The 22,582-nt window shown below is 53.6% G+C and overlaps 1 protein-coding gene across 5 annotated transcripts in view; it reads left to right on the forward strand.

The window, feature by feature from the left end:
- Nucleotides 1-22,137, forward strand: part of COQ8A (coenzyme Q8A) — a 47,452-nt gene extending 25,315 nt beyond the window's left edge. For all 5 annotated transcript variants that reach the window (XM_069545476.1, XM_070289239.1, XM_069545477.1 and 2 more), the window contains exons 3-15: nucleotides 2,119-2,529; nucleotides 2,773-2,839; nucleotides 13,573-13,647; nucleotides 16,828-16,950; nucleotides 17,647-17,732; nucleotides 17,845-17,985; nucleotides 18,472-18,553; nucleotides 18,648-18,741; nucleotides 18,986-19,127; nucleotides 19,344-19,451; nucleotides 19,589-19,654; nucleotides 20,104-20,190; nucleotides 21,010-22,137. In XM_069545476.1, the coding sequence (XP_069401577.1) occupies nucleotides 2,119-2,529; nucleotides 2,773-2,839; nucleotides 13,573-13,647; nucleotides 16,828-16,950; nucleotides 17,647-17,732; nucleotides 17,845-17,985; nucleotides 18,472-18,553; nucleotides 18,648-18,741; nucleotides 18,986-19,127; nucleotides 19,344-19,451; nucleotides 19,589-19,654; nucleotides 20,104-20,190; nucleotides 21,010-21,297 (1,770 nt within the window). In that variant the 3' untranslated portion in view covers nucleotides 21,298-22,137. The remainder of the gene's footprint in view (nucleotides 1-2,118; nucleotides 2,530-2,772; nucleotides 2,840-13,572; nucleotides 13,648-16,827; nucleotides 16,951-17,646; nucleotides 17,733-17,844; nucleotides 17,986-18,471; nucleotides 18,554-18,647; nucleotides 18,742-18,985; nucleotides 19,128-19,343; nucleotides 19,452-19,588; nucleotides 19,655-20,103; nucleotides 20,191-21,009) is intronic.
- Nucleotides 22,138-22,582: the final 445 nt, after the last annotated feature.

The following is a 22,582-nucleotide window of genomic DNA, read 5'->3' on the forward strand; positions in this document are numbered from 1 at the left end:
TTGTCACCCTGCTTATTTAACTTCAATGCAGAGTACATCATGAGAAACGCTGGGTTGGAAGAAGCACAAGCTGAAATCAAGATTGCCGGGAGAAAGATCAATAACCTCAGATATGCAGATGACACCACCCTTATGGCAGAAAGTGAAGAGGAACTAAAAAGCCTCTTGATGAAAGTGAAAGAGGAGAGCGAAAAAGTTGGCTTAAAGCTCAACATTCAGAAAATGAAGATCATGGCATCTGGTCCCATCATTTCATGGGAAATAGATGGGGAAACAGTGGAAACAATGTCAGACTATTTTTTTTTTTTAATTTTAAAATCTTTAATTCTTACATGCGTTCCCAAACATGACCCCCCCTCCCGCCTCCCTCCCTACAACATCTCTCTGGGTCATCCCCATGCACCAGCCCCAAGCATGCTGCACCCTACGTCAGACGTGGACTGGCGATTCAATTCTTACATGATAGTATACATGTTAGAATTCCCATTCTCCCAAATCATCCCACCCTCTCCCTCTCCCTCTGAGTCCAAAAGTCCGTTATACACATCTGTGTCTTTTTTCCTGTGTCAGACTATTTTTGAGGGCTCCAAAATCACTGCAGATGGTGACTGCAGCCATGAAATTAAAAGACGCTTACTCTTTGGAAGAAAAGTTATGACCAACCTAGATAGCATATTGAAAAGCAGAGACATTACTTTGCCAACAAAGGTCCGTCTAGTCAAGGCTATGGTTTTTTCTGTGGTCACGTATGGATGTGAGAGTTGGACTGTGAAGAAAGCTGAGCGCCAAAGAATTGATGCTTTTGAACTGTGGTGTTGGAGAAGACTCTTGAGAGTCCCTTGGACTGCAAGGAGATCCAACCAGTCCATTCTGAAGATCAGCCCTGGGATTTCTTTGGAGGGAATGATGCTGAAGCTGAAACTCCAATACTTTGGCCACCTCATGTGAAGAGTGGACTCATTGGAAAAGACTCTGATGCTGGGAGGGATTGGGGGCAGGAGGAGAAGGGGACGACAGAGGATGAGCTGGCTGGATGGCATCACTGACTCGATGGACGTGAGTCTGAGTGAACTCCGGGAGATGGTGATGGACAGGGAGGCCTGCATGCTGCGATTCACGGGGTCGCAAAGAGTCGGACACGATTGAGCGACTGAACTGAACTTTCTTCCACTGGTGGGCATGTCTTATCTTCTAGATCCCACAGTATCTTACCAAGCTGGGAGTGAGAAGGCTTTGGGGTCTGCTGCTGTTTCTGCAGGATCTACAGGCAGTGCTCTGTGTGATGAATCCATTTCAGAGAATCCTGGATTCAGGGAATCCAGGCCACTGACCTCCCTTCAGGAGTTGGTGCTGTTCTAATTATAGCCTTCTCAGCACTGTTCTCTTGGCCCTGTCTGTGCCTCACGTAACTCTGTGACTGGGGGGAGCCCTATTTTCAGAGAAGGAAGCGGCAGAGAGGGGTCAGGAACTCGCCAGGCCACTAGGGGTTCAGAAGTGGAAAGACCCCGGGCCTGAAGCTCAAGTCTCAGCAACTGTTAACAGGGAGACCTGGTGTGTCACCCTCCTTGCCTGCGCTGTGTGCGCCCTGCTTCAGGAAGAGCCAGGCCTGGTTCTGGCTGTGACAAGCCCTCTGGCGAGAGCCCCTGAGGGGGCGCCCAAGGCTGACTGGTGGAGATGCAGCAAGGCACTGGCCTTGGGAGGCAGGGTGGGCCTACCTGTGTGCCGCCCTCCCCTCTGCTGGTCAATGGTCACGCTTTTACTTTGCAAAGCTTTCCCCATCTTTTGCCCTGGCTTGCCCTCTCCAAAGCCCCTGGTAGCCTCTCCTTAGTCCAGATTTACAGGTGAGGCGCATGCTCCAGGTTGGTGGTCACTCATATGGTCCGGTCTGGGCACCCAGCAGGGGCTACATGGGACTGGCTTGCCTGGCCCACAAGGTGGGAGCTTGTGTGGAATCTGGTCCTCCTGGATCCAGGCTGCTGCTCACCTCTAGAACGGGCCATGGGCTGACACGGTAGAACCCTCTGGAGGGTGTGCTGTCCTGGGTGGAACAGGGCGCACACAGGGATTTGCTCCTGGCTGCCCTCTTGCTCCTCTCACGCCAGCTTTTGTTTCCTGCAGGGTCAGGAGAAGCCTGAAGACTATTACTCCGAGAGCCTCGATGACCCTGAAGGAGCATTCCACTTCTCAGGGATGAGGGCCGAGAGCACCTCTGAGGATGTCTCTGCAGCCTCCTCCCCGGAGCAGTCACCTCTGCCCTGGGCTCATGCCGCAGGCAGCGAGGGCCCTGCTCCTGCCTATGCTGCCAGCGGACCCTTTCGGGAAGGCAGGGTCCCGGGCCAGGCCGCCTCCCCTCTGGGCAGGGTGAACGGGAGGCTCTTCGCAAGTCCCAGAGACCCATTCTCTGCCTCGGGCCTTCAGCGGAGGGTCTACCACCAGGACCAGTCGTCCATGGGCGGCCTCACGGCTGAGGACATTGAGAAGGCCCGGCAGGCCAAGGCTCGCCCCGAGAGCAAGCCGCACAAACAGACAGTGCGTGCAGGAGGCCCCTGGGGTGGGGCTGGAGTGGTTCCCACAGTCCCGCTGTGTCAGGCGCAGCCTCTGGGGACACTGTCCAGGTCTGTGGCCTGGAGTTTCAGGCACACGGAGGCCTCTTGTGGGTGGAGTGTGCTGCTCTTGGGGTGGAGAGGGGCTGTGGGGGCAGCATGGACCCTGAAGGTTGGTCCTGTCTCTGGTCACTGATGCCATGAAGGGCTCTTTCTCTTCTCCCTCTAGCTCAGTGAGCATGCTCGCGAGCGGAAGGTACCAGTTACACGGATTGGGCGGCTGGCTAACTTTGGAGGTAAGGTGCCAGTCCTGGTGAGAGGAGCTGAGGTTGCCATGGGGCCTGCATGAGGCGGGAAGGATGGGGACCCAGGGGCGTCCTGGGGAGGGTGGTAGCTCCTGTGTTCGCCATTCTTGGATATTTTCCATGAATGTGAAAACATTTATGGGATCCAATGTGATTGTGAGTGATCCAGTTGCTACCTCAGCTCACCCCTGGGGATCAGTGGGGTGTGGCTGATGCTGTGCTGTGACTGCAGCTTTGCTTCTTGGGGGGCAGCGTCTGCAGCATCAGCTTCTCACTCAGGCCTCTGGAGGCCCTGCAGAGAGGAGGCGGGACAGTGGGGCTGCTTGGCTCCTGGACACAGTAGTTTTGCCCAGTCCCTTGGGGAGCCATTTGCTGATTCCCACGGGGCTGCGGGCTCCAGTAGAATGGTATCAAGGTGTATTGATCCTGAGCTGCTGCTGTCCCTTTTAATACACTGTAGAATTGTGAGTTTGTCCTTTCCTTTGGGAGTTTGTGTGCAGTACACCTGTGCTCTCTTTGTCCATATTGGAGGATCATCTTATAATGAAGATTCACAGCAGTTGTATCTACTTTTGTGATGTTGTGTTGTCTATCTGGTGCTTATTTGCTGACCAAAATATTTCTGTTGAAAGTGCCATCCTTTGCGATGGTTCTACTTGAAGATGGAATGACTTCTCTAAAGCTTGCTTGTCCTTAGTAGGTTCTCCATTCATACTTTAATGGAATTATGGTATTAGTATGGCAGTCAGCTGTGGCAGCTTGATTGACATACCCTCGCTGGGCAAGTGCAAGGCTGTGTGTGGCAGAGGTCTCACTGGCTCCTGTCGATGCCAGTGCTGACTAGTCATGAAGGCCCACTCACCTGTCTGAGCTGTTACTGCCTGCGTTTTGCTTTCTTGGTCTGTACGTCTCCCCTCCTGTAGACTGTACATCAGGCTCTTCTCCCTGGCTGCTCTTCTCTTTTGAAAACCCATTTTCCTCCTTGTTCACAGTTGGCTCTGTGTTCCTGGTCCTCTGGGAGCTGGCCTGATGGGCCAGTGGGCTTTAACACTGAACAATGGCTGGCTGTCCACCTTATGTTCAGAGCAGACCAGGTTAATTGGATAGAATTATCTCAACTCTCAGGTTTTCTTCCATAACTATTATCTTAAAATTTGACATCTGCTGCTACTTATCTTTTCCAGAATCTGGCATCCAGTGTCATCTGAGTTTTAGTACAAAATTATTGCTTCATTTCACATTCATGGGCTAGCAGTTCCTCATAGAACATTGCACCCCCCTGGGGTGCCACTACCAGAATGGGTTTGAGAGTCGCTGCTCTGATGGTGTCCAGCGGTCCTCATGCCCAGAAGACACGGCACTTCCCTGCTTTGCTCAGTGGCTATTAGCTGGGATGTTTATTATCATTCATATTGAGGGGAGGTTCTGTTCTCTCCTCCATGAGTCTGAGGAACCGTTCTCTTCTTGCTCTGTAGTTTTTCTCTGTAACCTGTAATCCTCTTCCCCTCACTCCAGACCAGAGCTCATCACAGAACCCTGTTGCCGGAAGGCTGAGTTTGACTAACATAGTCTAGAATGGGCGTAAGCCTCTCTTTCTCTCTCTTTCTTTCTCTCTCTCTCTCTCTCTCTCTCTCTCTCTCTCTCTCTCTCTCTCTCTCTCGTCTTTGCAGGGATGGAGTAGTAGAGGACCTGTTTGGGAAAGCGGTCAGGATGAACGTCATGATGGCTGATTAGAATTTGATGGAAATCGTGGAAAAGCCAGAAAAAGTCAAGCCCTTTTGAGGGGTGGGTTAAGGACAGCAGACTGAAGTGAAAGCAGTGGTAGAGGAAGGTGTGTAGGACAAAAAGACAACTTCCTTCAAATCGGGTGCAGGGCTTCCCTCGGTGTGGGAGACATGGCCACCAGAGGGAGCTGGGGTTGGGTGAGCAGAGGCCCTGGTCTCTGTAGGGGCTTTGCACCCTCCGGAGCCTCCTGAGCCCTTGCTGACAGCTGCCTGGTGCCCACAGCCCTCCTTCAGAGTCTCTGCTGAAGATTTGCTCACAGCTGCGAGTTGCTCATGCTGTCCATGCAGTTGACGGCTCATGTTTCAGGACTGGAGGGGGCAGGATGGGAGCAAAGAGAAGCCAGGTCTGGAAAGAATGTGCTGTTCTGGCCCCAGAGGTAAATTCTGGACCTTCTGTCCTATCCAGAGGTTTTCAAACTGTGGGTTATGACCCTTAAGTGAGTGTGAAATCAGTTTAGTGGGTCAGGACCAGTGTTTTTAAAAACAAGTAAATAGAATGGAATTGAAGAGAAAAGGATCAGAGTTAGTATCATAGATCCTGAGAACTTAGAACATTGCAAAAATATTTGTTTCAGATATGTTTATGCTATTGATCCCTGTTCTTCATTGCATTGTATATGGCTTACTGGTGGGTCATTGTCTAAACAATTTGAAGTGACACCGGTTTACTTTCTTCTCCTAGAAAACACTTTGAACCTTTTTTCTCCTCACAAGGGTGAGATGTTTTGAGGTGGAGAGTAACAGACTTTAGAAAGTTTTGTGAGGGGTATGAAGGAAGGCAGTTGCTCTCAACCTCAGGGAGATAGGGTTGTGTTTGGGAATGTCAGCAGCAGGTATTCAGCTATATGGAGGCAGAGGCAGGGGCTTTCCAGTTGGGATGGCACATTTTGATGCCGAGATGGGGCAGGAACTCTAGGTCCGGTTTGGCCATAGGATGTCATGGCTGTGATGCTGTGGGCATGGTGATCTGTACTTTTGTCCTCTACTTTTAGAATTTTCGTTTTGCTTTTGGTTTTCAGCAGTGTGACTGTGACATACTTGGGTGTGATTTACTTTGTTTTTACCCTGCTTGGGATTGCAGAGCTTCTTGAATCTGTGGCTTGATGTCTTATCAATTTTGGAAAATAACGGTCATTTCTTAACATATTGTTTCTGGCCTGTTCTCTTTCTCCTCTGTTTCTGAGACTCCTTACACATATGTTAGTTCTTTCCCTCTGTCCTATGTGTCACTTCTGCTCTTTTCTGTATTTTTCATTTGTGCCTCAATCTTACAGGTTCAGAAAGATGTCTTATCATCTCTCCTGCACCTACAAATAGAGAGAGAGCTGGATGATTATGGAAATGAGACTAACAGATAAAGTGAGCACTAAGGAAAACTTGTTTCTCTGGTGGCTCAGTGGTAAAGAATCTGCCTGTCAGTGTAAGAGACATGAGATGTGGGTTCTTTCCCTGAGTTGGGAAGGTCCCCTCGAGAAGGAAATGACAACCTACTCCAGTATTCTTGCCTGGGAAATCCCATGGACAGAGGAGCCTGGTGGCGGGCAGGGATTGCAAGAGTCAGACATGACTGAAGCAAATAAACAACAAGAGAAAACTTACCAAAAGGAGCTGAGCACTGTGTGCGTAGCACTTTGCTGATCACTAGGACCTTCACTTAGGAATTTACAGTCCACATCATTAAGGCAGAAGGGAGAAGAATACTAAGTAAGAGAACTAGAAAGAGGAACAACAAGTGAAGAAGCAGGAAGCAATAAGGATATTTAGGTTCTGCGTGGAAAGGATTTTGAAATATGATGCATGAAAACAGAGGCCAGTCTGAGAAAACAGTGGGCCAGGAATGAAGAGTACAGGGAACGGACTCTCAGAAATCCTCTTATTTTTAAAAGGTAAAAGGTTAAGGACTCTTACTCCCAGAAAAATACATTGCTTTAAAAAATAGTTCCCAAGACACCATTGAATTTCCTCAGTGATTTTGTAAGAACAGTGTTCTCACTCATGTTAGAAAATCGGTGAATGCAAACTGATCGCCATGGCTGCTTAATTTCGTAAAGATTCTGATAACCCTAGGCGTCCTGTTAATATGTCAGCAACAAAGCTCTCTCTGAGCTCGTTTGCTCCCTTTCCCACAAAGCTTTTGTGTCATTCCCGCATCTCGCTTAGCGCAGTAGTAAAACTGAAAACAGAAGATTTTGGGATAAGTGGGCATAGTTTGGTGATTTTTAAATTTTGCTAAGTAAGAACATTTAAAACAAAACCTATCATCAACTATGAACATCATTTAATTTACACTTTTTTTGAAATTAATTTTTATTTTTAAAATTATATAACATATCATTGTAGACAATATATATTCTTTCTTTCTTTCTTTTTTTTAAACTTTACAATATTGTATTGGTTTTGCCGTACATCTACATGAATCCGCCATGGGTGTACACGTGTTCCCCATCCTGAACCCCCCTCCCACGTCCTTCCCCGTACCATCCCTCTGGGTCATCCCAGTGCACCAGCCCCAAGCATCCTGTATCCTGCATTGAACCTGGACTGGCAGTTCGTTTCATATATGATATTGTACATGTTTCAATGCCATTCTCCCAAATCATCCCACCCTCTCCCTCCCCCACAGAGTCCAAAAGACTGTTCTATACATCAGTGTCTCTTTTGCTGTCTCGCATACAGGGTTATTGTTACCATCTTTCTAAATTCCATATATATGCGTTAGTATACTGTATAGGTGTTTTTCTTTCTGGCTTACTTCACTCTGTATAATCGGCTCCAGTTTCATCCACCTCATTAGAACTGATTCAAATGTCAATTTATACTTTTAAAGGCCATTTAACAACATAAAAGTACAAAGGACATGCTCCCAAGATAAAGGATGGTAAATTGAGTAACTGAGTTTTGTTGGCGGCCTCATTCTGTCTTCTTTGTTTTCAGATGTAGACCCTGCTGTGTCTTGCCAGGGGCCTTGCCAAGCTGGTTCAGCAGTGGGGATGCCAGTGGACCCCTAGGCTGCGGTGGGGGGTGCAGCTCTGTAGGGGTGGGAGTGTTCACACCTCCTGCAGTAGGACTGTGTGTTCTGACCTCCTGGCATGAAGCCCTGTGTTGACTTGTCTGAAGTCAGGCTTCCCCCACTAGCATTTATTGATAGGACACTTGATTTTCATTGAGGGTGCGGAGATCTGAGGTCCTGGTGTCGACAGGGGCTGCCCTGGTGTCCCTCGTTGGGTGGCACTCAGTGATGCCAGCTTTGCTGCCTGACTTCCCGAGGACGCACGCTGCGCATGTGCTGTCCCTCTAAGCAGCCAGCGCTCCTCTGTGCCTCTGAGGTCACAAGACTGATGCCCCGTAAGTCCAGGAGAAGTTAGCAACCTTGGCAAGGGTGAGGGAACATGGTTTCCTGCATTTCCCAGGAGCATATAACTTCAAAGGCACTTTGAATCTGGGTCTGTCACCCTTGAACTCGTCCCTTCTCCCTGATCCAGCAGAGGGGCCGTCAGTTCTTCCCCCTACACCCTGGCCCAGTTCTGAGAACCAAGGAGAACACTCACCCTGCAGGGAACTTCCTCCACCGCTCCTTCCTGTTTGCCTTCCTGCAGCGCTGTGGCAGGCCCTCCCAGGCCTGGAGCTGGCATGGTGTGGAGGATGCAGGAGATGAGAGCGAAGGTGGAAGTACCAAGGGTTCCGGAGCACCTTGAAGCAAAGGAAATTTCCTTGTCCACTGCCTTTTCTGTGGACTTTCTTGTTCTAAGAGATCAGAAGGACCGTGGGATGTGTTGATAAAAGTGAGGCCCCAGAGCAGTGCCTGGCACGTAGGTGGTGCAGTGTGAGTGAAGCTGTTTTTCCCTTAGGTTTGCCCCTCACCGCTGCAGGAAATCTCTGGCCAGCCTTGCTTGGTAAACATGCCTGGGGGTTCTGGCAGGTAAATGCGGAACATTTCCTCACTTCTTTCTGCTCTCAGGCACCTCTCACCAAGCCTCCTCACAAACACCGCTGTTTACTAGAAGGTGTTTTATTTTTACTTTTTCCTTGACGTCTGTGCCTGTGTGGGCGGAAGCCCAGTGGTTGCTCAGAGGGGACATATTTATCTCTTGAGGACCTGCAGAGGGCCTCTGGGGCCTGGGCTTCCTGGTCACGAGGAACAGGCCCAATTACCTGGGAAGCAGCCCACTGCTCCCAACTCCTCTAGGGAGAACCCTGCTCCCTGCAGCTACTTACTCCTTCCGTGTTTCTAGCTTGAAAAACCTCTTCTGGTGAGAGAAATGTAGGAACCTTCTTGAAAAGGGTTGGCGCCTTCTCACAGCCTAGGGTGGTGGCCAGGCTGCTGACAGTGGCCGTGGGGCTGCTGACCTGGATCTGTGGCTGGTCTCCTCTGGGACCTCTGAGCAGCCTATGTGGTCCAGGCCAGGGCTGCCTGTGGGTCAGGGGATGGATGGCGCTGCCCTGAGGGCTGGGGGGCTGGGTGTGGGTGGGGATAAAGGTGACACACAGAGAGTGAGCGAGCCTGGGCTCAGGGTGTCCTTACCAACTCGGGGGATCTGAGACAGAGGTGCCACCTGGCTCTGTGGGAAGAAGGAACCTTCCTGCACCCTGCCCTTCTCTCTCCACGAGGCTCTGAGAGTCCTTTAAATCAGCCGTGTTGGGGACTGGCAAGAGGGCCAGTCTATTCCTGGTTCAGTAGAGCAGGAGCTCTGAGGTCAAGGTCAGGGCTGGCTGGCTGGAGGGGCTGCTCACCTCCCGGGCCGCAGTGGGGAGCCTGTCTGTTGGCAGTTCTGCAGGCCTGGCACCAGGCTGGTCCTGAGGGAGTTCGCGGGGCCAGAGGAGGAGCCTGCGGCCTCCTTTGCAGAATGTTCCCTCCGTGATTCAGTGTTCAGTGACATGTCCTTGGCTTGGAGAGCTTTGGCTCTGTCCCACAGCCTAGAAGTGGCCAGAGAAGAGTCTGAGGGGCCCAGCAGGAGGCGCGGGGGGCTCTGCAGAGGGAGGGGCGCGGCGTCTGCTCGCAGTGGCCAGGCTGGGTAGCCTTTGGTGCGTCTGCCTCTCTCGTAGGCTTCTCTTTGGATTTGATCTACCCAGAGAAAAATCTTGGGGCAGAGAGACACTGGTGAAGGTCATTGGGATTTGAAGGTTAACGTTCCCATTATCATTATTTTGCTAAGTCAGATAGTGTGATGAGTAGGGTGGGGATGGGCAGACAGCAGGGAGTTAATATTTGACCAGAGACGCGGCTCCGGCTCTGTGCTCAGTGTCCCCTGGGGCTGGGTTGGGGTGTCAGAGGGAAACAGGCCACAGCATCTCCATTCAGCACACCAGGGTGTCCTTGGGGGCATCTCCAGATGACTGTGGCCTCTTCCTGTGGCTGCCAGAACTTGGCTTATGCTTGGCATGTGCTGCTAGGCGCTTGAAATGTGGCTGGTCCAAGTTGAGATATGCTCTGAGAGTAGAACACACCTTGGGTTTGAGGGCTTAGTGTAAGAAAAGAGTAATATATCTTTTTAACAACGTTTATATTGAGTACTTGTAAGGGATGGTATGTTGAGTTGCTGTTGTTCAGTTGCTCAGTCATGTCTGACTATTTGCGACCTCATGGAGTATATAGCACACCAGGCTTCCCTGTCCTTCACCATTTCCTGGAGCTTGTAAAACTCATGTCCATTGAGCTGATGATGCCATTCAACCATCTCATCCTCTGTTGATCCTTTCTTCTGCCTTCAGTCTTTCCAGTATCAGGGTCTTTGCATCAGGCCAAAGTATTAGAGCTTCAGTTTCAACATCAGTCCTTCCAGTGAATATTCAAGATTAATTTCCTTTAGGATTGATTGGTTTGATCTCCTTGCTGTCCAAGGGACTCTCAAGAGTCTTCTCTAACACAACAGTTCAAAACAATCAATTCTTCAGCACTCAACCTTCTTTATGGTCCAACTTTCACATCCATTCATTCCTGCTGGAAAAACCATAGCTTTGACTAGATGGACCTTTCTTGGCAAAGTAATGTCTCTGCTTTTTAATATGTTGTCTAGGTTTGTCATAGTTTTTCTTCCAAAGAGCAAGTGTCTTTTAATTTCATGGCTGTAGTTACCATCTGCAGTGATTTTGGAGCCCAAGAAAGTAAATTCTGTCATTGTTTCCATTGTCTCCCCATCTATTTGCCATGAAGTAAGTGATGGGACCGAATGCCGTGATCTTAGTTTTTTGAATGTTGAGTTTTAAGCCAGCTTTTTCACTTTCCCCTTTCACTTTGATCAAGAGGTTTTTTAGTTCTTCTTCACTTTCTGCCATAAGGGTGGTGTCACCTGCATATCTGAGGTTATTGATATTTCTCCTGGCAATCTTGATTCCAGATTGTGCTTCGTCTAGCCCGCCTTTTCTCATGATGTACTCTGCATATAAGTTAAATAAGCAGGGTGACAATATACAGCCTTGACATACTCCTTTCCCAATTTGGAACCAGTAAATTTTTTCATATCCAGTTCTAACTGTTGCTTCTTGAGTTGCATACAGGTTTCACAGGAGGCAGGTAAGGTGGTCGGGTAATCCCATCTCTTTAAGAATTTTCCACAGTTTGTTGTGATTCACAGTCAAAGGCTTTAGCTCAGTCAATGAAGCAGAAGTAATTGTTTTTTTTCTGGAGTTCTCTTGCTTTTTCTGTGATCTGGTGGATGTTGGTAATTTGATCTGTGATTCCTCTGCTTTTTCTAAATCCAGCTTGAACATCTGGAACTTCTCGGTTCATGTACTGTTGAAGCCTAGCTTGGAGAATTTTGAGCATTACTTTGCTAGCATGTGAAATGAGTGCAATTGTGTGGTAGTTTGAACATTCTTTGGCATTACCTTTCTTTGGGATTGGAGTGAAAACTGACCTTTTCCCATTCTGTGGCCACTACTGAGTTTTCCAAATTTGCTGGCATTCTGAGTGTAGCACTTTCACAGCCTCATCTTTTAGGATTTGAAATAACTCAGCTGGAATTCCATCACTTCCACCAGCTTTGTTCATAGTAATGCTTCCTAAGGCCCACTTGACTTCACATTCCAAGATGTCTGGCTCGAGGTGAGTGATCACAGCATCATGATTATCTGTGTCATTAAGATCTTTTTTGTATAGTTCTTCTGTGTATTCTTGCCACCTCTTAATATCTTCTGCTTCTTTTAGGTCCATACCATTTCTGCCCTTTATTGTGCCCATCTTTGCATGAACTGTTCCCTTCGTATCTCTCATTTTCTTGAAGAGATCTCTAGTCTTTCCCATTCTATTGTTTTCCTCTGAGGAGGCCTTAGAAATAGCTGAAAAAAGAAGAGAAGTGAAAGGCAAAGGAAAAGGAAAGATATACCCATCTGAATGCAGAGTTCCAGAGAATAGAGATAAAAAAGCCTTCCTAAGTGAACAATGCAAAGAAATAGAGGAAATATGTTACTTAACTTTGGGTTAAGTAAAATATACGATCAGAATTCATTTCATATGCTTCTTTTTGCCTTTTTAATGTGGTCACGAGAAAATTAAAAATATCCGTGGCTGGCATTCTATTTCCTGGGCAGCACTGGTCTACCCTTTGAATAGGAGAAAGGACAGTAATAGTGAACATCTTTAAACAGTGTTGCGCTATGACTGCCCCTCCTGGGAGCACTTCAGTCTTATTCCACTGTTTAATCCTCACACCGATGGAAGAGGCAGGAGCTGCCTTTACAGCTGACAAAGTGGGGGCTGCACATTTGCCTAATGATGGGTAAAGTGTATTCCAAAAGTACATATTTTTTAATTTGGTTATCTTTTTTGATTTTTGAAATTTATCTTCATTAAGTAGCTTTCTCAGTAAATGCAATAGTATTTCTCATAGAAGTAACACATAATCGTAGAAAATTTGGAAAATGTAAAAGCATGTGCAGGTTTCCTTGCCCGGTGTGCGCCCACCGGGCCTGGAAGGAAGCTGTTCCATCAACCTCCCCGCCCCCAGGACCGTGCTCACCAGCGCCGGCGGTTCTCGGGCCTCTTTGGCATCTTCCCGGGTCACTGCTGTCCCGTCTGCTGTGGTCAGTGTCCTCCTCCACGTGCTCTTCACATTCTCGGCTAATTGCGCTCCTGCCCCTAAGCCAGCCGGATCTGTGTTTGAAGTAGAGGAGATGGGCCCTGGGCCAGGCTCCTGGGCTTTCTTTCTGTGTGGGCTGAGTGGCACCTGCTGGGCTCCTCGGGCCTCTCCTGGACAGTTGGGATCGTCCAATACCAACCTCTGGACAAATGAGGTGTTAAGAAACCTTGATTTCAAAGGTTGATGAAGGGAGAAAGTGGGGCTGGTACCCCACCATCCGTAAACCCCTGTGCGTGTCTGTGGGGCCTTCCTCGAGTGAGAGCTGCGGTCTGCGCTCCAGTGAGTCCCCATGGCTTTCGCAAAATGTTCCAACCCTACCAATGACTGCTGTATGTTATGGTGGTAATATGTCTCCTTGCAGCTGCAGTGAACTAGATCAGAGAGTTCTAGGGTGTTGAGGCTCACTGCACACACTGTGAAGTGGGTGACTGTGTCCCGAAGGGTGGCCTGTGTTGTTCTTGGCCTGCAGCCATTCCTGGTTTATTTTCCATTTGTGCTGTGCCTCCCCGAGTGTTTTTCATTGTTGTCTCGGGCGTGCGTGTGTGTCATGTGAGCATATAGCAACGACGATGGGAGTGCGGGTAGAGGAGACTTTTCCACCAGCGCGCTCGTCTTGGTCCAGGTGTTCTCTGGAAACAGTCACTGTGTATTTCCTACCTTTTCACAATGTCTGCGGTGTCAGCGGGGGTCCCTGGGGAGCGAGGTCCACCATGTCAGCGAGGGTCCCTGGGGAGCGAGGTCCACAGTGTCAGCGGGGGTCCCTGGGGAGCGAGGTCCTTGTCTGCCTGGAGCTCCGGGGCTCATGGGGAAGGGCAATGAGCAGCTCCTGAGCGAATGCCCAGAGCCCTCAACCTCTTCTTTGCAGGTCTGGCCGTAGGTCTGGGCTTTGGAGCCTTGGCCGAGGTTGCCAAGAAGAGCCTCCGCCCTGAGGACCCCTCAGGTGAGCTGGGCCCTTGACCAGGAGGGTAGGGTGGGCCCTGGGAGGTGGGCGTGTCAGCTCCGAGCTCCTGTCTGTGTTCCCCGAGGGTTGGCCTCCATGGGCACCCTGCACCTTGTGTTTGCGTAAATGGCAGCCCTGGAGTTTGGAACCTGAAGGCCGCTGTGCACCCGTCCCTGCCCATGTTGACTCACCCACCCTCCTGGCTCCTCCAGAGGGTGAAGAGGAGTTCACTTGCTCTCTCCTGACAGGAGTGTCGGGTTCCGTTGGGGCCCCGGGTCTGCTAGGCCAGCTGCCCAGGGCTCCCCGTTTGGCTGTGGCTGAGGGATGTGGGAGCTGCTGGAGCTATGGGGCCTCCATCCCCCTGCTCGGTACCCTGGGGTGGCCATCTCCTCTCCAGCCTCAGACCCTTTTGTCTCTGAGGCGAAGGTCATGACTCTCCTGTGATCCCAGGGTCAGCCTGGGGTCGGGTCAGAATGCCCAATTCCCCCTGGTCTGGGTGGCCAGCTGTGGGCAGCACCCCATGGAGAAAGTTCTCCAGACTGGCTGCTAGAACCTGGGTGTTTATGGTGCTGTGTTAGTGGGTCAGGGGGCAGCTCCCCCCGCCTCCCACTTGTGGGGGTGCCCAGCCAGGGCCTGTCCCCCAAGCTTGTCCTGGCATGGGGGTGGGTTGGGTAGATGCAGAGAACTTTCCCTTTAATGGAATTCTGGTGGCCATTAAGGGCAGCCCTGCTAAAGCCGTCTGCTTGTGGATTTCTCAACGTGTACTTGATGTTCCGGGCTGAGTGCCCCCTGTCCCTATTCAGGGCTCATCAGCTCATTCCAGGGCCTGACACCTCCTCCTCCCATCACTGGGGACCCTGAGTGGTCCCCACGGTCCGGCTGCGCTGTGGTCCCTGAGCCCTGGCTACAGTCCCGGGGCCGGCTCCCCTGGTGGCCTGCCAGCCACCTGGATGGCCCTGCTGCACCTACAGGACCCTCTCAAGGGGACGAGAGTCCTCTCGGGGGAGACAGCACTAGCTCGTCCCACCGGCCCCTGAGCATGTATGTCCTTGGAAGGGGCCGGAGGACAGAGAGGATTAGGGAGGTATTTTTAGTGTTGGTGCTGAGGCTCCGGGAAGTGAAGCCTGACTCTGGAGTGAGAAGCCAGCCTTCCCCAGGCACAGATCCTCCCATCCTCCGCTCCAAAATTGGCAGCTCTCCATCCTGCCTTGTCCAAGCAGGGAAGAGGCAACCCTGGCTCCTAGGTTACAGCTGGTGTCGTTTGTCAGGGAAGCGGTGGCCTGGCTGGGGGTCAAGGCACCTGGGTGCCACCAGACTAGGAGCAGGACGTGGGGCTCAGGCCAGAGGGTGTGCTCCCCCTTCCTGAGCAGCGCCTGGAGTGCTGGGCCTGGAGGGCACCCACCAGCCCACCCCGCCCTCCCCAGGGAGCCTTATCTGGCTGGGGGCCAGCCCACCATGCCCTTGGGCTCCCTGACTTCCCCATATTGTTCTCAGACCACCCTTGCCCGGGCTATGGAGACTGGCCAGCTGTGAGGAGGGGCTGCCTAGAAATCTCAGGGGGCCAGGCCCTGTCTCTCAATGTCAGAGTCACTGTGTCACTCGGGGTGAAAGCGCCCTCCTCCTGCCTGGGGCGGGGTCTTCTTCCTCCCCTGCCTCCTCAGGGACACAACCCAGGTCCCCCGCCCACAGGGCCCAGGGGCTGAGCGGCTGGGAAGGGCAGAGGGGACTTAGAGGTCTGCCAGGAACTCCTCTTGGCCCAGCCACCTTGGAGTGGCCCCGCTCAGGGGCTGTGGCTTCCTTGACGTTCAACTGCTGGCCTCTTCCTGTGGGGCTTAACTCTCTCCCTTTTCTGGGACCCTGTCCTGATATCTGGTTCCCTGAGAGTGAGCCTGACCCTGTGTAGGCCTAACAGCTACCCTCAGATGCTGGCCTTCAGACTCACACCCTGCTTTAGCCCCTTGGCCCTGCTATATCAGAGGCCAGGCTGATAGAGCCCTGGGCAGAGGGCAGTGGCATGATGTCACCTCCCCTGGTCCCCCCATGGGGATCAGGCTCAGACCTGCTCTGAGTGCTGGACCAGGCCAGCAGGGATGCAGGCTGAGGAAAGTGCCAGGCGCCGTGGGGGCAGCCTGGGGAGTTTCTGGTCTAACTGGGCTCACAGGACAGAGGGCAGGACCACGGGGTGACCCCCTCCTCGTCACCTTGAGTCACTACCCTGTACCCTCCCACCCCTGAGTATTCTGCTCCCCTGAGGTTCCTACACTTTCTCCCTGGGCCAGCTGGCTGCAGGGCCTCTGTGGGGAGAGGGGAGAGGTGGGCACCCACCTGGTGAGGCTGTCCTTGACCCTTCACTCCCCCTACTGGAGGACTGCACTCTCACCTTGGCCAGCAGGCCCTGGGTGACTGTGCAGGGACTCCGGGGGTGCTGGTGGCCTTTGTCCAGGACACTGAGGGGCAGTGACTTCCCTGGTGGCTCAGAAGGTAAAGCGTCTGTCTACAATGTGGGAGACCAGGGTTCAATCCCTGGGTTGGGAAGATCCCCTGGAGAAGGAAATGGCAACCCACTCCAGGACTATTTCCTGGAAAAGCCCATGGACGGAGGAGCCTGGTAGGCTATAGCCCATGGGGTCGCAAAGAGTCGGACGCGACTTTGCTTTCACTTTTTTCAGTTTCACTTTCTGAGGGGCAAGGGACTGTCACTTGGCCAGGGCTGACATGGAGGGAGAGGCCCCATGGGCCAGTCCGTGTGTGTGTGTGTGTGTGTGTGTGTGTGCTGACATGGAGGGAGAGGCCCCATAGGCCAGCCTGTGTGTGTGTATGTTGGGAGGGTGCTGGGGGCTGGCCTGGGGAGACCTAGGGGGCCCTGGAGGGCCTTCCTTAGTGTCTGGGGGGCAAGTGTGAGATGTGGAGTTAAAACTGCACTGCCAGTTTTGTGGCGCCCCGGGAGGGAAGCCCTTTGTGTCAGGCTCTCTGCTGGGCTCTATTCCACCGCCCTTAAAACGTGTTAAACCCTGACATTTCGGTATTGTTCCTGTTTTTACTGGGAGAACCAGTGATTTGCCAAGACTCACAACCGGGGGCTGGTGGGCTGGGTTGTATTCAGTCTTGAGTGGGGGGGTGGGGGTCCCAGGTCTGGCAGCCCCGCCTGAGGGGCATCATGGTGGCTTTGCTCCCCTGCAGGGAAGAAGGCCGTGTTGGACTCCAGCCCCTTCCTGTCGGAGGCCAACGCGGAGCGCATCGTGCGCACGCTCTGCAAGGTGCGCGGGGCGGCGCTCAAGCTGGGCCAGATGCTGAGCATCCAGGGTGAGTGTGGCCGGCGGGGGGCGGGGGTGGGCTAGCGGGGCCGGGGGGCGGGGGCAGAGAGAGGGCGTGTGTTTTGGCCCCACTGGGACGACGAGCAGGGAGGGAGGTTTTCTGCTCACTGGCTTCTCTTGTTTGCGTCCTTGCTGTTAACCAACCTGGGATGTTTAAAAAACAATCTTAAAGAAGAGCCCCCGGTTGTTTTTTGGCTTCTTCTGAGTGTCCTGGCATATCCCAAAGTCCTGGCATCTCAAAAATTGACGAGAGTCAGGCTGATGGACCTAGGGTGCTGTGGGGGAGCTCACGGGCTGCAGTGCCGTGACATCGGGGCGTGAGGGGTGTGGTCCAGGGAAGGAAGGCTGGGGAAGACGCTGTGGCTGAGCAGGAGGCGGGCTTGGTGTAGCGCTGAGAGTGGAGCTTGGGTTCAGGGGAGCCTCAGGGCTTCTGATGGGGCCCCCCCATGGCAGAGCAGCTGAGAGGCTGGTGTCCTGAGTGGGAGCAAACCAGTTCCCCTCAAGCAGGAGGAACCTGAGGCTGGGCCTGTGCCTCGGCTTCTCTGAACCGGGGCTCAGTGTGTGGAAGGGTGGAGCAGCACTGGACCTCCTCTGAGGAGGCTGCACTGGGCAGGGTGATGGAGGTGGCCTGCACACCCTCCTTCTGAGGGGTCAGCACTCTGCTGTCTGCTCTGCTGCCTTCCAGACGATGCCTTCATCAACCCCCATCTGGCCAAGATCTTCGATCGGGTCAGGCAGAGTGCAGACTTCATGCCGCTGAAGCAGATGATGGTGAGGCCGGGGCTTCTTGGCTGGGGCACGGCAGCCCTGTGGGAGGGGATGGGGGGCCTCCTCAGGGTGTCCCCGGCTGTGCTCACAGCCCCTCCCTGGCCTCTCTCTCCAGAAAACTCTCAACAACGACCTGGGCCCCAACTGGCGGGACAAGCTGGAGTACTTCGAGGAGCGGCCCTTCGCCGCCGCCTCCATCGGGCAGGTGCACCTGGCCCGCTTGAAGGGGGGCCGCGAGGTGGCCATGAAGATCCAGGTAGGCGCCCAGGGTGTGTGCTCATGTCTTCAGGAGCTGCTCAGGGCAGAGCCGGGGCCTGTGGTGTGGGGGGCCTCTGCACCCACATGCCCTGTGTGTCCCCGCGCCCAGGGTAGAGTGCATGTCTCCTCGCTTATGTCCCTAGCACCAGATCAGCGCTCGGTGCAGAGAAGTATTTGCGGAGTGACTGGGAGGGTTAGCAGCCTCCCACAAGCTTGGTTCGAGTGGGGTGGGGACGGGGGCGAGTGACGGTCTGCCTGGGGGCCTGAGCTGGAGGGGTGGGGCAGCTGTCTCTGCATGGGCGTGGGGGTGTGGTAGGTGGAGTAGAATAGGTGGGTCCAAGGGTTACAGCAGCATCGTGGGGTCTTGGCTCCGCCCTAGAGCTGTGGGGTCTGGGAGAGACACAGCTGGGAAGCTAATGGGTGGCAGGAGGGTGGGCCCGCAGGGCAGTGCTCTGAGTGCCTGGTGCCCCTCTGCTCCCCGCAGTACCCTGGCGTGGCCCAGAGCATCAACAGTGATGTCAACAACCTCATGACTGTGCTGAACATGAGCAACATGCTTCCAGAAGGTCTGAGGCTGCTGCTGGGCAAGGGCAGGCGTCGAGGGTGGGGTGCTGACTCGGGGAGCCCCTGGCCACCCTGACACCCTCCTCCCCCACCCAGGCCTGTTCCCCGAACACCTGATCGACGTGCTGCGGCGGGAGCTGGCCCTTGAGTGTGACTACCAGCGGGAGGCCGCTTGTGCCCGCAGGTTCAGGTGCGTCTCCAGCCTCGGGCCCTCGCCCACTGCTCCCGCTGCGGGGACAGAAGAGGTGGAAGCCCCTCCAACGCCGAGGGGCGGAAGACCGTGGTTGGGGCCTGGAGTCGGAGCCCCGTCCCCCACCAACTGGAGGCAGGGCCCTCGGCCTGGAGGGTTCAGCCCCTTGCTGTCCTGCGTGTCGTCTCCAGGGTGGGGGTGGGAGGATCAGGGCAAACAGGGTGTGATCTCTCGACCCTGCCAGGGAGCTACTGAAGGACCACCCCTTCTTCTACGTGCCCGAGATCGTGGACGAGCTCTGCAGCCCCCACGTGCTGACCACAGAGCTGGTGTCTGGCTTCCCCCTGGACCAGGCCGAGGGGCTGAGCCAGGAGATTCGAAATGAGGTATGTCACTTGGTGACCCTAGAGTCCCCAGCACTTCCTGTGGGGGCAGGGACAAGAGCGCTTCATCGTCTCCCTACTCGGCGATATACCTGGAATCAAAGTTGGCTGTGGGCGGGAGGTGGGTGATGAGAGGAGAGCAGGGGGCAGGCTTCCAGGTCTGGGTCTAGGAGGGGCCAGGCGGCCTGGCGCGGTGTGACTGGACCCACCGGCCCCCAGATCTGCTACAACATCCTGGTACTGTGCCTGCGGGAGCTGTTCGAGTTCCACTTCATGCAGACAGACCCGAACTGGTCCAACTTCTTCTACGACCCTGAGCTGCACAAGGTGAGCACCTGGCGGGCTCCCACAGGGGCCCTGAGCTCTGCTGCACCAGGGCTCCACGATCCAGGGGTCTCAGCCCCCCGTTGCCCTGTCCCTCCACCCCACGGGGGCAAACCTTCCCTGGTATCGCCCATCCTCAGGTGGCTCTTCTGGACTTCGGGGCAACTCGGGAATTTGACAGATCCTTCACCGACCTCTACATCCAGGTAGAGGAGTGTGGGGGGCTGGCCTTGGCAGGTGCCCTTCTGGGGCCTGGAGGGAGGGTGGGCTCCCGTCCAGGTGTCCGTCTGTTCCTGGTGTTCGGTGACAGTGGAGGAGGTCATAGCCGCCTGAGGCGCAGAGGAAAGTAAAAGTCACTCAGTCACGTCTGAGTTTGTGACGCCGTGGACTGGAGCCCCCCAGGCTCCTTTGTCCATAGGATTCTCTGGGCGAGAATACTAGAGTGGGTAGCCATTCCCTTCTCCAGGGGATCTTCCCAACTCAGGGAACCCTGGTCTCCTGCACTGCAGGCAGATTCTTTACTGTCTGAGCCACCAGGGAAACCCAAGTAAAGGGTAAAAGTGGATGTGCTGGCATGTGAGGGGAGGGGAGGATGCCAGCCCCTGGACCCCCCAGGATCTCCTCTCTACGTGCCACCCATGGTGCCTCTGTCCAGATCATCAGGGCTGCTGCTAACCAGGACAGGGAGGCTGTACTGAAGAAATCCATAGAGATGAAGTTCCTCACCGGCTACGAGGTCAAGGTGAGCTCTCTTGACTCTGGAGGTGCACCAGGCCTGCTGAGTCACATGCAGCCACTGGGCCAATTTTGGTGTTTGTGGGAAGGGTGGGACGTGGACTGCTTTTCCTGTGAAATCTGAAGGGTATCTCAGTTTGTAAGTGGATGAAATCAGAGTTGGTACAGCAGGTCGGGCAGGCCCTGTCCCAGCCGGTGGGCCGAGGTCCTCAGAATACCAGGGCTGGTCATGAAGCCCTTGTGTCCCACCCCAGCCCATGTCGAGATCCTAGTCATTGGGCTCATTGTGGGCGCTCAGGGCCTGGGTGAGCAGGTGGGATGGCAAAACCCAGCCCCCACTTCCTGTGGCCTCACTGGGGAAGGGGTGAGGGGCGCGCTGGAAGAGATCTTAGTAGCCTCTTAAATGAAGGAGTGACCGTGTTGGGGTCCTGTCGCCAGATAGCAGCGCTGTCCTCTCCCGAGGGGAAGGGTTGCGGACCCCAGGTGGTCTTGGGTCTACCGCCCAGGAGTGCAGAGGCTCACCTCAGCTCAGGCCTGTGGCTCTTTTGGGATTGACAGGCATTTTATAAAACCTCTGGATTTGAGTGCCCTCAGGCTGGGTCACACCTGGCATTCTGCCACAGATCTGCCAAGCTCCCTTTCTTCTTACCTGGAAGAAAGGTCACACAGGAAGTGGTTTGAGTTCATGCCCTGATTCAATCTGGGTGAAGCACTCACTACCCGCCCTGCCCTCAGGGAGCGCTCAGTCTAGCCCCTGGGGGTGTGTGTGGGAGGAGCCCTGGGCTTGAAGCCCCAGCCCTTCAGTCTCCCCTCCCGCTTCCTCCAGGCCATGGAAGACGCCCACTTGGATGCCATCCTCATCCTGGGGGAGGCCTTTGCCTCGGAGGAGCCCTTTGACTTTGGCACCCAGAGCACCACCGAGAAGATCCACAACCTGATCCCCATCATGCTGAGGCACCGGCTCGTCCCGCCGCCCGAGGAGACCTACTCCCTGCACAGGAAGATGGGCGGCTCCTTCCTCATCTGCTCGAAGCTGAAGGCCCGGTTCCCCTGCAAGGCCATGTTTGAGGAGGCCTACAGCAACTACTGCAGGAGGCAGGCCGAGCAGCAGTAGCAGGACCCTCCGTCCTCGGTCCTTGAGCCGCTGAAGCTAGTGGGAAGCTGGTGGTGCCGCGCTGCATTTAAACTTCACCCGGTGGGAGAGGGCGGCCGGGCTGATGGGGGGATGCTGCTCGGAGCCTGTTGCCCGCGCTTATACATGGTTTTTTGCTAAGTGGCTGTGGGGTAAGAGGAGCAAGGATGAAAATGCAGCCCCACTACTGTCTGTCAGAATTTGCTTATTGTTTAGTAATCCTCTGAAATGGCTCTCGATAAAAAGACAATTTTATTTCCTCTTCCTTTTTGTAACAGGGGTTTTTTGCTAATGTGAATGTTAACCAGAAGATAAGAGTTCTTCCTTTGAATCCCTGCCACCAAAAACAAAAACAAAACACCAAAACCAGAAAAGCCTTTTTGGATTTTATTGAGTGTGTAATATCAGGTTTGTGTGTGTGTGTGTGTTTCTAGAATGAGATTTGTATTTTCTGCCTTTTCCTCTGTGGCCTGGATCTAGAAGTGCTGACCTGAGCAGTGCCAACAAGTACCACTTTGCCAAGCCAGGCCCACCCACACCTGCTCTCTGGCTGGTTGCTAGAGGCTTTCTTGAGAGCGGAGGTTTCCAGAGAACTGCCGCCTCCTACAAGGAGGACAGGAGCCACAGAAGGAGAGAGGGCCACACGCGCTGTCCCTGGGCTCCAAGAGAGGTGTGCGGGGGTCCTCCCTCCCGCCCCAGGCCCCTGGTCTTGATGTGCACATATCACCTGCTTGGACCCAAGGGGTCATCTCAGGCTGTGTTAATATTCGTACAAATCTTGTAAATTGTCTGTACTTGTTTCAATTAAAAAAAAAAACAAAACCCTAGCATTCTGGCATTAATTCTTTCACTTGCAAAGGCTTCTGAGCTGATGGTGATGAGCCCGAGGTCAACGTCACACCCTTTCCTGCCTCCAGATGCTTCTGCAGTTTGGCCCTGTTCCCACCATGAGGCTCTCTGTACCTGAACCCAGAAGGCTTAGCCCATATTCATCATCAGAGAAAGATGGCAGAGTTGAGTCGGAGCAGGAGGCAAATCTTGCAAAGCCGAGAGTATTTCTTCACTGGTCCTTTATAGATGTTTGCCAACCTCTGCACAGCTCCTGCCTCTAGAGCATGGTTTCAAACAGTGAACCAACAGCTAACAGAAAAGTCCATTACATGTGAAATGGAACAGGGTGGGGGTCTCAGAATATTCAGCTGCAGCCAATTTAAGATCTCCTTTGTTAAGACCACCCAGGCCTTCCTGAGCGTCCTCAGCTGTGACA

This window comes from Ovis canadensis, chromosome 12 (genome assembly GCF_042477335.2).
Source record: "Ovis canadensis isolate MfBH-ARS-UI-01 breed Bighorn chromosome 12, ARS-UI_OviCan_v2, whole genome shotgun sequence".
Taxonomy (NCBI): domain Eukaryota; kingdom Metazoa; phylum Chordata; class Mammalia; order Artiodactyla; family Bovidae; genus Ovis; species Ovis canadensis.